We start from the raw sequence: 16,015 nt of genomic DNA on the forward strand, positions 1-16,015 counted from the left end.
AGGTTTAAGGTCCATGGGGCAAAGTTTAGAGGAGATGTGCGAGGCAGGTTTTTTTACACAGAGGATGGTGAGCTGCCAGCGGAGGTTGTGGAAGCCGACACACTAATGGCATTCAAAGGGTATCTCGGCAAATACATGGATAGGATGGGTGTCGAGGGATACAGCACTAGGAAGTGCTGAGGGTTTTGGCCAACTGTGGTATCATGACCGACACAGGCTTGGAGGACCGAAGGGGCTGTTCCAGTGCTGTATTGTTCTTTGTTCTTTATTCACTCATGCGCGCAAAACAAGTGCACCTCCAGTTGCTGGCTTGTTATCTTGCTGCAACATCTGGCTCAGGGCATATACAGCCCTTCAGCTGAATTGTAGCCTCTTCAGACATTGCTCGGTCACTGAATTTTGCATCTGTGCTCCCAGCCGTGTGCGTACAAAAAAACAGCTGGTTTTGCTTTTCCTGCTCCCCTGCAGCTTTAAGGATTTTGCTAGAATATTCAGACTGCCTGAGCATTCAGAAGTTATCGAATTTGGGAAAAACATTTACCTCTCTCTACCCCAAAGCCACAGGGAGCGATTCTCCGAGCCCCGCGCCGGACTGGAGAATCGACGCAATCGCGCCACGACGCCCCGACACCGGCGCGCAATTCTCCGAGGTGCAGAGAATCGCCACCATTTGCGCTGGCGCGTTTGGCGCGGTGCTAGCTGCGGACCCCGGATGGGCCAAGCGGCCGCGTGAATATGACGGAGTCCCACCGGCGCAGTTCACCCCTGGTCGCTGCCGGCGGGAACAGTCGGGGACAGCCTGTTGGGGGGGGGGGGGGGGGGGGGGGGGAAGGGGGGGCTCCTTCACCGGAGGGGGCCTCCGATGGGGTCTGGCCCACGATTAGGGCCTATGGGGACCAGAATCGGTCGTCCCCGTGCCCGTTTCACGCCATCATGAAACGCGACGTTGTTCGCGACACGCGAACACTTATGCTCCATATTGGAGAATCGCCCCCACAGTCTATAACAAGCCAGGCTCCTTTCCAACTGAACTCACTAATCCAACAAGTTTCAGGTAAGTTACTCTTGAAATTTTCCTCCAGATGACCAACCTGATCCGAATCTTATCTAAAAGTGCAATCTAGCGTTGTCTACAAAAACGGTAGTTGGCATGCCAGTATCATTTTAAGACGACATCTGAGCCGTAAATGCCTGGTGGGCTGAGTTGAAATTTGTCACAGCTACTGAGTTACTTTGGAAGAGGAAGAGGAAATCAAAAATAAGTGGTTCTTTCCGATGATATAACCATCTGCATATTCCAAGCACTTTCTTTTTTAAATTTCAGATTTCTAACATTCACAGTTCTTCATCTTATCTGTAAAACGTTATTTTGAGATCAGGATCAAGAGTTAGTATGCAGGATATCATCAAACGTAGGAGGTGTACAATATTGCGCTTTAATGCATGGGTCAAACCCATCTGGAGTACTATGTGTAATTCTGAACATCAATTCAAAGGAAGGTAATATTGTTATTGACAGGTAGCAAAGTAAACAGCAAAATGTGTCAGAAAAGGGAATTTGTCCAATTCTCTATCACTCAAAATAATGATCTGCTCTCTTTCAGAATACCTTTAACATATGAATATTGTTGTAAATTGCATTTTGTCAAGCTTTTTGACTTGTACTCAACCGGACAATTGTAAGAGTAGCAACATCAAGGAAACAATGACTTTATACTGATTGGGAAGAGGGCATTGATTGTTTGGCTGTGGACTCCGATTGGTGCAGGCGCTGCCATGGAGAATGCACAAGTTGATGGTGACTGACAGTTAACTGCCAACGGTTATTTCGAATTTAAACCAAGCAGCATGCATCTGTTTGGCAAGGCATTTCCCTGTGGAACGAACCAACAAATGGCTATCGCTTATTTTGTTTAGTTGAAACAAGCAATAGCCATTTGCTGCTTAATTCCACAAATCAAAGTCGAGCTGCCTGCTTAAATTTCAAACAATGTTTGGCAGTTAACTATCAGTTACCAACAGCTAGTGCATCCTCCTTGGCAATGCCTCCCCCATTCAGATTTGGCAACAAATTAACACTTTCTTCTCATGCAGAATAAAGTTGTTGTTCCCACGATACTGTTGTTGTTGTGATTATCCTGATGAATTCAAAACGTAAAGATTCGACAAAATGTATTTTTTCATCAATACTCAAATTCTCTACCGGTCAAATTACTATTTATTTTTAATATTTTTAAAATGAGGACCAAGATTTTTGTTTTTCAGTCTTCTATACCTTTTTGGTTGAGAGCCTAGTAGCAAATGCACTGAGAATTTCTGGAGCATGGGTACTATTTTTATAGGGAGTGGCTCACCTTTGTTTTATATTTTTACTGGCAAGGCAAAATAGTTTGATTTGTTTCTTTTTTTATATAAATTTAGAGTACCCAATTATCTTTTCTCCAATTAAGGGGCAATTTAGCATGGCCAATCCACCTAACGTGCACACTTTGGGTTGTGGAGGCGAATCCCACGCAGGCATGGGGAGAATGTGCAAACTCCACATCGGACAGTGGCCCGGGGCCGGGATTTGAACCCGGGTCCTCAGCGCCGCAGTCCCAGTGCTAACCACTGTGCCACGTGCTTCCCCAGTTTGATACGTTTCTCCGACAAATGCACTTTTGCCACTGTGAGACAGAGTTGGAGCTGTTAGCTTTTGAGGGCTGTCTCAATATTGAACATTGGTAACACAATCAGCTTCTTCTGGCATGAAGATCCTGTGATGATAACTGGTCATCTTTGTTTTGTGTGATTCATCTGGTTGTCTCCATATCACAGAAGTGGTAAGATGTTTATTCCCAAAAAAGGTGTGGTGATGAAGCAGGCTTGCTTTGTGGTGGTGGTAAGCCGCTCTGTTGAGAGGGCAAGTTTTGATTTTTTTGGTATGTGGTTGAAAGGGAAAAAGTTCAAGTTAAATTAGACCTCAATGATTTGTGTGAATGGCGATTCTGTCTTTCCAAGTTTCAGCTGTATTCCCCTTGAATAAAACAAAAACTGTCCTGCCTTTTCGTAGCCTTTGTAAAATGCATAAAACATGGCGACAAAAGCTTTATTTTATCCTGGGCCTTTGACTTCTTGGGATGTTACAAAACAACTCACAACCAATGAATGAATTTTGAAATTCATCCTGTCAGCAATTTTGGCAGTCTGTATATTCAAACACTTCTTTCATTTCTGTCACCTCGGGTTGGCTGACTGATCAAATCTCATAAAGCTATTAGGATTTGAAATTATTTATCCAAACTTGAAACTGTGATACCAAGAATCGGAAGAGAAATTCTGTGCTAGGGGGTGTGAAGTATAATATATTCACACAATGGAAAGTTCTGAAGTGTTTAATATTGGCAATAATTGCAGAAATATAGGGTGCCACTCGTTCCAGAGTGAGGCTCAAGTGTTCTAAAAATGTGATAATAAAGACAGCACCTGCAATGTAATTGTCAAAGAAATGTGGTTAATTGCTGCCTGAGCTTAAGAGATCAATGGCGCCACTTTTGCAGAATGCAGCATGATGACTAACTTTGTTTTTTTTCTCCCTTGACAACAGGAGGATGATTCTGAGTGTGGCAGTGGCTCTCGTCTGAGCCCATCTTTATGGTCAATGATAGGGATTCAGCTTGTTCTGCTCTGGCTGCTGAGTAGCGCCAGACCTTATCCATCATGACTGCAGAGAACGGACATCCATCTCCGCTTTCTAGACCCACCACACTGTAGCCCTGGATTAAACTAGGGAAACTTTTGTCCCCAGGCAGTAGAAGACTGACCATGTCCATATTCTGGTGTATCACTGTGTGAAAGATTAATTGTTGACTCTCCATACGAAGAATGGTCAAGGTGCTCCATTGACAAGTTTTTAAAAAAAGTTTAAGTCAAACAATGGTAGCAAATTGGATTGTCAGTACTGAAACCTGCCAGGCAACCAATGGGAACGCTAATGCATTTATACAAAGAAACAATTCATAAAAAAAAAATCCTAGATTTGCTTCTCATCAGGTTCATATTTTGTTTAGCTTACTTGAATCAAGATAAAGGGTATTCGTTGTTCATGGCTTACGTTGGCTGACTGTAGCTAATTTTAACACTACATGTATGGGCTAGTAACATACAGGCACAACCAGCTGTCCTATTGGTATAAGACCAGAAAGCTTAAACATTATCATGTTGGATACCAACCAGTAATTGCAACCTTTCTAAGGTTTTGACATACCAAAGTCCACTGATTATTCTGTGGCTTATGTTATTTTATTATTGTTAGCTATTCTGTTACCAAAGGATGCCTGTTCTCCTCTCTTTCCCTCTCATTAAGCCATAACTCCATGCCTGATGCCCTTTATGTTTGCTGAAGCAAATGCATAATGATTGTTGTATCCCACACAAGAAATAGTGCTAAGGCTTGTGAATGAAAAAGCTGTCATTGTGGCGATTGAGTTTTGGACACTTGATGCTTTTTTGCATGAAGATGCTGCTGCTATTTTCTCTTTTAGTTTTACTGTAGGAGTGTAGTCGATGTGCAAGAGCGACTGAGTGAGCCAAATGTTGTTGATGCAAAATTTCGATAATATGATGTAATATAACTGTTTCACTTATAACAACTAAATACTGTCAAACATACCTCTCTCAAAGTGCAGTCAGCAGGCTGAAAGGATGCGAATTTTACTTAAAATAGCATTTTGAGATTTAAATTTTATATTTTAAGGAGTTGGGTTTGAGCCAAGTGTTGCTGTTACTACTACAGCACAACCTACCGCTGTGCAATTTCTGTAATATACGAGGAATAGACTTGTACAAGTCATTTAACTAAATTACAAAAAAAAATCCCAAAGTATTTGAAATGCGGCAAAGTAAATTAGAAATCAAACAGGTAAAGCTGATGTTGGTAGACAGTTGATTCTATAGGGGAAATGATATATTATGAGGCTAATAATTGAGTAAAGGTATGCAATTTGAGATTTCATATCATAGCTAAGTAGGAGTTTTATTTACTAATTATGTGATGTGATATTGGGAAACGCACCCAAGGCATTATCTCACCTAAAGCAGATTAAGTTGAATCGTACTTTGGGGTAATACATAACAATGTTCACTTTTTATGTATATTTCAGCCTGTCTTAGTGCACAACGTTTGTTGATTGTGCATAAGTCTTTTCATTTTTAAGAGAATCATCCTCTGGTCTTGGTTATAAATGGATGTAATTCCAAAGTATTTATCCCAAATTCGAATCCATGCTCTGTCAATGTCAACTATCTGGGGCTAAGGAGAGGGGAAAATGTTTCAGAAGATTATTGAAATGACTAAAGAATTTAAACTGCATCAGTAAAAAAAAACCATCAGGGTGGCAGCAGATCATTGCAACATTTTGGTTGCCTCAGCCGTCTCTTTTCATTCAGAAACGGAGCATACCTTAATGAGTTTGCATGATCAGTTCAGTATTTCAAAGTATATAAGTAATCAGATGTTAATGTATGTGGAAACAGTATTTAAAATCTTTTGGCTAAGATGAGGATAGTTTTGTTGTATGGCTGACTGATGCCTTTTTTGGGCAAGAGTTTCAACTGAAGGTCTGTCAGTCATGGTACCAAATTCAGTGGATTCTACAGCTTTTGTATCAGTGACCTTTTCGCCAGCAGGATTTCAATTGTTCGCTTTCATTGATGCAATGTCAGATTAGCAGGCAATTTCATTCATCTTATTTTCTTTTAAATGGACCAGGGTCAGGAAAATTGCCCATCGTACTATTAAAAATGCAGTGCCCAGTGCTAGCGGCCTGTAGATATGCCATGGGAAAATTACACACATTATTTGGGGTTTGCCAAAGTGATACGGTGGTACGTGATTGATGCATTGTCTCAGAATCACTCTTCCCTTGTGAGAGTGAGTCCATGCTGAAGAACCTGTCATTCATTGAAACACACGGAGATTACGCTACCAGTGTAAATAAAACACTGTAGCTCCATCAGCGGACTGCACCTGACCTAGACATACCAAAGGCCAGACAACTTGCAAATTAACATGCATAGCTCATGTCTGTCCAGGCAGTATTACCCTCAATTTACATATCTAGTTGATGCCATCACTGACAGATGCAGAATTCACCAGCAAGCCACCAGTATGTCCCAAACAGCAAGTACAAATATAGTTTTAAAAAATCCTTACCTTATTATTTGTTTCTCCTCCTCTCAGAGTCCTTGTAACATGTATCATTACCTGACAGATACTGCCGAGAGCCTCTTTGCTCTGATGGTACCACTTTGTAACCACCATTAACAGGCACACACACAAGCAACCTGGGTTAACCCACTCTCCCATTTTCTTCTGCCGTGGTGAAATTACGCCTTGCCTCTTTTGCTCTCCCTGAGTGTTCACTCTTTTCAAACATTTACTGCCAGTATATCTTGCTGAAATTATTGATACTAATGTAATATGATAGGTAGCATACTTTGATTTAAATGCTGCCATAGCATGCCAGCCAACATACTGTCAATAGGTGTTTGCAGATGAGCAATAAGAAGAGATCACAAAGCCTTTGTTGTACTGTTAACTTCACAGCAGCGAGCTATGACATTTAAGAGTAAGCATTCTATATAGAAAATTGTGTTCATCAACAAACTTCCCTCCTGTTTGTTAATATTGCTTTCATATTTCTGTGACTATATTATGAATATTTCAAGAATTCAAAAATAATGCAGATCTATCTTGTTGTTTTGCAATTTGTCCACATTACCATATCATTTTAAGGTTGGTTTATATGTAAACATGAGGAAACTACACCCAAAATGTTAAAACCTGTGAAGAAAAATTAAGATTACAGTGCTTTTTCTGTTCAATAACTTACATTGTGTTATTGTAAATCACGTACGTTATGTTGCCCTGAACCCTGAGCCAATTTGGGTTTAAGATTCTGGGAAACCGATGTTCATAAGATTGAAGAATTGACCTGAGTACATTTGTGCAGGAAGTATTTTGCCGCCATCCAGTACAGACAACCTAAGCTCATTAATTCTTCTGCATATGTTTATTGCCAAATGGAAATTAGTGAAAGATAATGTAAACAATTAACATTGTTCATTGCCAACTGAAAGATGCATGGGTTTTCTAAACGGAGTGATCTATGTTAGGGTTAAATTTTACTAATCTCATATAGGAGATTTAATTGGCACACTCTGCTAAGTTTTAAAAAGTAGTAAATCCAGGAGTAGAGGTTATAAATCCAGGCCGCTTCTTTCCTTCTGTCACAAACAATTTATCAATTCTGTAGAACTCTACAACCTGTTGGCTGAGGTTGGCCTGGTGATTTATTATAAGGAAATATTAGATAGTATTTGGATACATTTTCGGAAACATATCAGGAGTTTGATTTTTGCTTTTGCCAGCTTACTTCTTTGAAATAGGTTTGAAGCAATGGGTTGATAGATACATGTTCTACAGGTCCTCTTTTGATCGCTGTGATCCTACAATGTTAATTGAATCCAGCGAAGAGACTGATGTTAAAAATCTGAATCAATATGTGCTAAAGATACCGCTTCAGAGACATTGTAATGACTATCGTGATTGATGTAATCCTCTGAACTCCAACCAGAATGTATGTACAGATCAATTCAGATATTGGGTAGTCAATCAGTGAAGACAAAAGGGTCACTCAATACAGATGTGAAGCACTTAAATGAGTTGGATGCAATGATTCTCATTGGTTGTAAATTGTTCAAATTCAGTAAAATATTTATTTTCCTATTCACATAATAGCACTGAGAATATACATTTTTCATGCTGTGAGTCTTCATTTTCCTATTATTCATCAACATTTTAGATATGTTTCATAATGTCTTCATCTGCTGTTCTTTTGGAGGAACCATATTAACAACTGTAGATTTTTAGCACAGTGATCGGGAACAGCTTTAAATTATATTGGGTGGTATCTTACCAACATAAAAGATTCTCTGGTGTTGGGACCATATGCTGGCCCCAACCCCGATGCCGCCTATGCATGATCTTTCCGGAGCTAACCAAATAACATGGTGCTCCCAGGAACCCTCTCTAATCAGGGATGGTGGGTTGGTTGGAGAGGTGGGAGGGCCAATTGAAGTTTCTGAAGCTGTAGACAGTTGTCAGCCCCACCAGGCGAGGTGGGCATGGCCAATGTATCTGGAGGATTGGTGACGGGGGGCGGGGAGGGGGGGGGTCTCAAGGTGGAAGTACCCTCTGAAGATTTTAGGCAATGGTTAAAATAAGTTTGGTTGTAGTCCCAGGCCATCACTGGGGAATGGAAACCCCTCCACATATTGACCTGTGACTTTCTGGCACCGTTGGCTCTGGAGGTAGAGTTAGATAGACCAAGGGAGGTTTAACTGACCCCCTGGCTAGCTGCCAGTAGACTGCCTGCAGCCATCTGCTTTGGCTTCAGTGAGGAGGGCCTGTCTGTTGTTCAAAAGATACTCTGCGTGTCACCAATCGTCCCCAAAATAGGCAATTAATTTCCACTAGTTTGTTACCCACTATTGCCAGGCTGACCCTACCTCCAGTAAGATCACTCAGAGATGGGAACTTTCAGAAATTCCCTGTCCATCCGCATTCAATGCTGCCTCTGCACAGCAGATCAAATCGTGCCCACTGTCTACACATACCACACTCATCAAGGTGAAACAAAATGCAGCACACAACTAAACAATTCACGCTACACCTCTTGTTGGCCTCAGAGTACCAGTGACATTTCTTATGTTAGAAAATAGTTCACAGGTTTGTCGAATCCTTTCAAACCTGGAAGTTTAAAGGTGGGCTTTTAGGTTCCACACACACAGCTTAAACTTCAGTTAAGTTGCAACTCGTGCAAAGCCAAGTGTAAGACACTCCTTGAGGTGATGCTGCAGCCAATGGCAAACCTTAAGTTATCTTTTTTTTAAATCCTGATGCTCCACAAATATTGTCCAGTTTAATATGAAAATGAATCAAGATGGTTTAAACCCAGTTATTTCACTGAAGAGAATAAAAATGGTCAATTTATTTATCAAGTGTTGTCTGCTTTGGTAACTCCATATTTATACTCAGTCTTTTCCCTTTTAATCCATTAAGCTCATCATAAAAGTTTTCTTTTTAAAGCTTACTTATGGTAGTTAACTTTATCCAAAGAATTGTGGTGCGGGATTTTTTTAACTCCAGTTCTCTGTGCTACATGCAAACCTCAGTATGTCATCAGAACACTGCAGTAACTGTTTGCCTCTGTGGCTATTTAATTTCTGACAATTTAGCTGGATAGGTGATGATTCTTTCTTCCAAGTAAAGTTCCTTTTCATGAATAGGAAACAGTTGAGACTGCCATTCAATCTTCAGATGTTACAGATTAAACAATCCTACCAAATCAGGTTTATCTATCCCATATTTGACTTTAATTTATTGTTATTTATTGTTATGGGCACAGCTAATGCTAAACGCTAGGTATTCCAAAACCCAGAAGGTAACATTGGAATGCCTGCTCTCAACTGTATTTTTTGCAATTTGTATCATGTGAGGAAAGGTGTGAAGACCAGTAAACGTGTCGCAGCCTCTTTTGTGATTATTTCAAACAAAGTAAATGTTTATTAAACAGTAAAACACACAGTAAGAAAGTTGATTAAAAATACAATTAACTACATTAATAGCTGTCACAATATATTTACATTTATCCAGTTACCAATTCCTCTATTTTCCTAAACTCAAAGTTAAACCTCCCCAAACATCATCTCATAGATTTTAAGCAAGATGCAACAATTGTTACCACACTAGGCACCTATATGTTTTGGGGTTGCTTCAAATTTGGAATAAAGACAGCTGGCTTCACCAAAACAGGCTTTCTCCAGACAGAACTCATTGGGTGTGAACACAGCTTCCTGCTGTAAGGGCTGTGATCACTAAACAGCTCCCTTGTATAGGATGAATTTGCCTCTGATATATTGTCTTTCTTTTTGATCTTCTGTTATTTGAACAAACATTATCAGACATTACTCTTAATTACCTTTATTACATGAGCTCATCATTTAGAATGTAAATGTGAAATCCAGGCACATCTTCCATTGTTACCAAACTTTGCCTTAGATAAACACTTGTTCCTAGTGTTGCTATGCTAGTCAGTACAACACAACCCTAGTTCTATCAATTCAACCAATCTGTTTCTTTTCCATCTTAAAAAAAAATGTTTTCAATTTACACCTGCAGCCCCCAGAACACATTCCCAATGATTTGATTTCTTATTTTCCCATTTTATCACAATGTCCAAACAGTATCTGGAATAATTTAGAGTATTGCAATTTTGCACAAAAAATGTCTCCCGTAAAATTGATATTTGAAGCACCTATGTATAATTCCATTGCTGCCATTTTGTTTTTTTTGTTTGTGCTGGATTCAAAATTTTAGCATTTGATTCTGTTTGCTCTAATTTGAAAGCACAACTTGGTTACTATTGTTTTAGATGATGTCATCAGATTCTGTCCCTCCCTCTCTGCTAATGGTAAGAATGTTTGATTGTACTCTTGCCCATTTTCTATTCATTAGACATAGACATAGAACAGTACAGCACAGAACAGGCCCTTCGGCCCTCGATGTTGTGCCGAGCAATGATCACCTTACTCAAACCCACGTATCCACCCTATACCCGTAACCCAACAACTCCCCCCTTAACCTTACTATTAGGACACTACGGGCAATTTAGCATGGCCAATCCACTTAACCTGCCCATCTTTGGACTTTGCACATCTTTCAACTTCTAATATTTTTATTTTGTCTTTCCATTTGAACACACATTTCTCACAGAACTCCCTGTAAATTCTAACAATTTCAGTTATACTAGAATATTTTCCACTTATGTCAAATTTCATTGCGCCAGATTCACTGGAAACAGCAAGAATCTGTATTATGATTGATTTTCCCGCAATGGAAACATTCCCTCCAGAGTGCCACGTTCCTCATATTTACTGCAACCTGTTTAGAAGCTTACTTGTCTGTTTATACTCGCTCTGCACTTGAGGCAATATCAAGTGCTGTCTTTACATTTAAATTAGCTTCCTCCAAATGTTTATTTTCAGTATTAAATTTAATTGCAACTGCAGGGGAATCTGTCTGCTAGCTATGTCTCAAGTGCCATACATTAGCAGTTTTTAGGTAGTCTCCTCATTTTGCTAAAAACTGATTAAAGAATTAATGCTCCTTCAGTTTTTCTAGTGTGATGTGAAATGCTCAGCAATAACCCTTTGAAATAAAATGCTTCTTCCTCAGATTGCCCATTCATTTTTCACATTTCCTTCAATCAAGGCAGTTAGCTATCTCCTTAAACTTTTAATTTGACCCCAACAAATATAAAATAGCCTTTCAGGGTGATCTTTTCAACCGTCGATTGCCATCTTTGTAAATAAATATTTTTCTGCCTTCTCTTAAAATTCAGAACCCTGAACCTTGACCGGCTGCCCTAGCATATCTATGAACTTACGGGAAAATAACTAACAGAAAAGACCAGCTGGTATATCGAGGCTGTCCAATACAGTTACATTGCATTGAAACTGAGTATCATGATCCTCAAGGCTCGAAGCCACCCTGAAGCCAAGTGTTCACCTGGAGAAGGCAGCAACATTTAAAAAAAAAGCTAGGCATGTTTTGCGGGGCGGGGGCGGGGGAACAGGTAAACGAGCTTTAGGAAACCACAGTATTCATGAGGAACATCATCAATATCCCACTTTCCCTTTTTATGTGGTGGTATCAGCTACAGTCACATCCAGGTCAATTTAGAACACTTGTGGTGAATCTATATTGACTGCATGTGTCAGTAATCTATTTCAAAGTTTGATAACCTCTGTTGATTAAGAACCTTCCAACATCTAATCTAGTTCTGTGCTTGCGTAACTTATACATCTTCCTCCTGGTTCTCTCTAACTTTTGGACAAATATAGTGCATCCATGGGAACAGAGCCAAATCCCTCATCATTTTACATATCTCAAATGAATCTCTGTGAAGTCCTGAGCTTTTATTTTGTAAGAAATGCCAGCTTTCTAACCTCTATCATGGTAAGGGTTTGGAATTTGGGTATCAAACTAGTGGCTCTTCTTTGAACCTTTACCAGCAATTCCATGTCACCCACCAGGGGCCTGAAACTGGACCCAATATTCCACCTGAGGCCAAACTAAGATCTTGTGTATTAGACATTATAATGCATTTATCCTAGTGATACATTTGAAAATTATATTTTATTTTCATTACAGTCTCAGCATCGCTAGAGAACCTTTCAGAGACTTGTACAATTACACTATGTCTCTTACCTATTCAACAGACCTTCATTCAGGACCCTGCAGGCATTTACATGCATTGCGTAGTATTACCAATTGGTATCATCTTCCAGATGTGTGCCATATCCAGAATTGATTGTAGACATTTGTTTTTTTAGCCAACATTCTAATAGTTGCACAAATCTTTTTACCATTACTGAAGCATGGGAACAGTTCTCCCAATAATCTTCATGCACAGATCCTGTGGGACTCCAGGAGAGCTTAGTTTCCATACAGAAGCAATATAATAAATACTAACCCTCGACCTATGAAATAGCTACCATTTCCCTAACCAACCCAATATCTTTCCTCCAATCCATGAACAAAAGCAAATGACTGGAATCTGAAACAAAAACAGAAAATATTGGACCCTCTCAGCAAGTCTGACAGCCTCTTTGGAGAGAGAAGGAAGCTTACGTTTCCAGTCTGGATGACTCAAAATGTTTGACAAAGAGTCATCCAGACTTGAAATGTTAGCTCTCCACTCCTTTGGAGCGGTCTGTTGTGTGGCACCATGTCAAGTTTTTTGAAAACCAAGTGTAAAATGTTGGCACCAACCAACCTGGTATCTTGTTCAGAAGATTCAACCATGTTAATAAAGTGTAACATTGAGATTATCTGACAATTTATTTTCTGTTCAGCTGATCGTACAGCATATCTCTAATTATCCCTTCTATAAATTGGCCAGTAACATTTCAGCTATGAACTTTGCCCTTTTTGAATATTCGCAGACCATTGAACCTCCCTCCAATCCATGGGAAGAATCCCCAACTGTTATGATGCAAATAATCTATCAGCAAAAGGCACATTTGGCACATCGTAAAGTATTGTAAAGATTTATATTATTTGACCAGGTAAGTATATAAAGTGCTATAACATTCTCCTCTGAGTTTTTTCTTTGCTCAGAACTGAAATATCTTAGTTCGGAAGTTGCTCTATTTGCCCGTTAGAATTGGGAATCAATCTGGTTGGCAGACTGCATTACCTCAAAGGACTGTGTGAGCCCTTGAACCCTTGCCAACTAGAATTGGATTGTGCAATCTGAGCCATGCCTGAACTGAGAAGTCTACCACAGCATGAAATCTAGTGATTTGAGTTTAACTGATTTGGCAATAGAACGTTTGCTTGAATTTCCTAATCACACAATGAACACTGAATGAACTAATATCCCATCAAGCCTAAAAAATAAAGCATTCATTTTATCAAGACTACAAAGTTAGAAATGTGAATAGGAAAATAAATCAACAATGATCACTTTATTGATTGTTAATTCAAAAGTCATAATTTAAGACTAATTGAGGGGGGGGAAGGTGAATGAACAGAATTGTTGCATCCACAACATTGCTAGGTAGTGGACAGATTGATTTAAATATATTTTCAATAAAGCAGCTTTAGTTATAATTGAGCTGTGAAGTTTTGAAGTCCCTGCTACATGTATAATTTAATGCTATTATTTTTAAAGCTTAAGCTGGTAGATAAATTGGTGAAGAGCATTGCTGCCGTTTGTGTGTGTTTGTATGAGGTTTATATAGCTTTTTTTCAAAAATCATCTAGCCCTGTAGCCTTACTGGGTTGCAAGTTGCAAAGCTGTTTTACAATTTGAATGAAGGGAATTGTGCTGTTGTTGACCATAGTACAGAGTGTCCAGATCCTGCTTTAATGGATTGTTTTATTTATGGTCGCAGATGGTTCAATGTGTGTTTTTGCAGAAGTTTCTCCCTGCTGTCTGCAGGCCGAAGCCCTCTCCCTTTTTATTGTGCTTTCTGAACGTTTTGTGGAACTTGACAAGCCTGAAAGAAATTTTGTATAAATTTGTACAATACTGTTAAAAAAAAAACAAAGTTTATAATCTTAGAAATGTTGTGTTACTTTATTCTTGTGCAAATATATTCCGAATAAAAGATTTATCAGTTAAATCATTAAAATGTTTCACCATGCTGAATTTGTGAAGCTGTGTTATTGTATGAATGAAGAGTTCTGACAAGCACTTTCCTCGTGTTTGAAACCATCAAATAGGTTCTATTTACTGAGATGCAAATAATGTTAGTCATGTCAAAATATTACAAATTCTGCACCAAAAAAAAAGAGAAAGATTTGTATTTATGTAGCCTCTCATTCTCAGAGGCAGCCAGGCACTTCACATACAATGCATCATTTTGAAGTACAGCCGAGGAGATTTGGAAAACAAGCTACTCTTCACATTGAGCTGTGCTGTCATTAATGTACACCTGAACCATCAAAATAGGCAAATATGGTTTTGATTTAACATCTCACTCAAAATTGCAGTTCTGCCTGGAAGAATTAGCCTGCTTTAATGTGTTCAAGGTTGGGAGTGGGGGTTGAATCCACAAACTGTTAACTCAAAGGTTAGAGTGCTACACACTGAACCAAGCTGATACTGAAATGAAATGAAAATTGCTTATTGTCACGAGTAGGCTTCAATGAAGTTACTGTGAAAAGCCCCTAGTCGCCACATTCCGGCCCCTGTTCAGGGAGGCTGTTACGGGAATTGAACCGTGCTGCTGGCCTGCCTTGGTCTGCTTTCAAAGCCAGCAATTTAGCCCAGTGTGCTAAACAGCCCCTCTGGAATCTGGGGCTGGGTTCTCCGAGCTCTGATGCCAAAATCGCGTTAGGCAATCGGCCGGAGAATCCATTTTTTCACTGGAATCGGGGGCGGCGCCATTTTTACGATGCTCCTCCTCCTCAAAAGCAGCGTACTCTAGGAGTACGCCGCATGCCATCGGGAGGGCCTCAGGTGATGACCCGAGGCCCTCCCCCAATTCTCAGCCCTCAATGGGCCGAGTCTCCGACGGCGTGGGGCGTGTGTCCTCACAGCTTTCGTGGAGCTTGTGTGGCAGCTGCGGACTGTGTCCAGAGCCGCCACAGTCAGGGGGGGAAGCACTTCTGCTGGCAGGGGTTGTGTCAATAGGAATTCTCATTGACAGCGGTGGGAGCAGAGAATCCTGCCATCAGCGAGTGGTGTGCTGCCTCCCGTTGCCGAGAATCCCGCCCATTATGTTTCATTGTCACTGCTACTGCTCGGAGTTAATATATATTGATGAATCACCTGCAGAACTTCAGTGGAAGACATTATTTTAATCTCAGTAAAAGAATGCTGTACATTCACAAGGATTTGGATTGGATTGGATTTGTTTATTGTCACGTGTACCGAGGTACAGTGAAAAGTATTTTTCTGCAAGCAGCTCAACAGATCATTCAGTACATGGAAGAAAACGGAATTAAACAAAATTCAAGAAAATACATGAGAATACATACTAGGGCAACACAAGATATACAATGTAACTACATAAGCATTGGCATCGGTTGAAGCATACAGGGTGTAGTGTTAATGAGGTCAGTCAATAAGAGGGTCATTTAGGAGTCTGGTGACAGTGGGGAAGAAGCTGTTTTTGAGTCTGTTCGTACGTGTTCTCAGACTTCTGTATCTTCTGCCCGATGGAAGAAGTTGGAAAAGTGAGTAAGCCGGGTGGGAGGGATCCTTGAATATGCTGCCCGCTTTCCCCCGGCAGCGGGAGGTGTAGATGGAGTCCATGGATGGGAGGCAGGTTCATGTGATGGACTGGGCGGTATTCACGACTCTCTGAAGTTCCTTGCAGTCCTGGGCCGAGCAATTGCCATACTAGGCTGTGATGCAGCCCGATAGGATGCTTTCTATAGTGCATCTGTAAAAGTTGG

General features: G+C 40.2%; 1 protein-coding gene across 14 annotated transcripts in view; it reads left to right on the forward strand.

Moving 5' to 3' along the window:
• LOC119973412 (voltage-dependent calcium channel subunit alpha-2/delta-1) overlaps nucleotides 1-14,261 on the forward strand; it is a 726,559-nt gene extending 712,298 nt beyond the window's left edge. For all 14 annotated transcript variants that reach the window (XM_038811471.1, XM_038811473.1, XM_038811472.1 and 11 more), the window contains one exon: nucleotides 3,587-14,261. In XM_038811471.1, coding sequence (XP_038667399.1) covers nucleotides 3,587-3,623 — 37 coding nt within the window. In that variant the 3' untranslated portion in view covers nucleotides 3,624-14,261. The remainder of the gene's footprint in view (nucleotides 1-3,586) is intronic.
• Nucleotides 14,262-16,015: the final 1,754 nt, after the last annotated feature.

The sequence above is a fragment of the Scyliorhinus canicula genome, chromosome 11, assembly GCF_902713615.1.
Source record: "Scyliorhinus canicula chromosome 11, sScyCan1.1, whole genome shotgun sequence".
Taxonomy (NCBI): domain Eukaryota; kingdom Metazoa; phylum Chordata; class Chondrichthyes; order Carcharhiniformes; family Scyliorhinidae; genus Scyliorhinus; species Scyliorhinus canicula.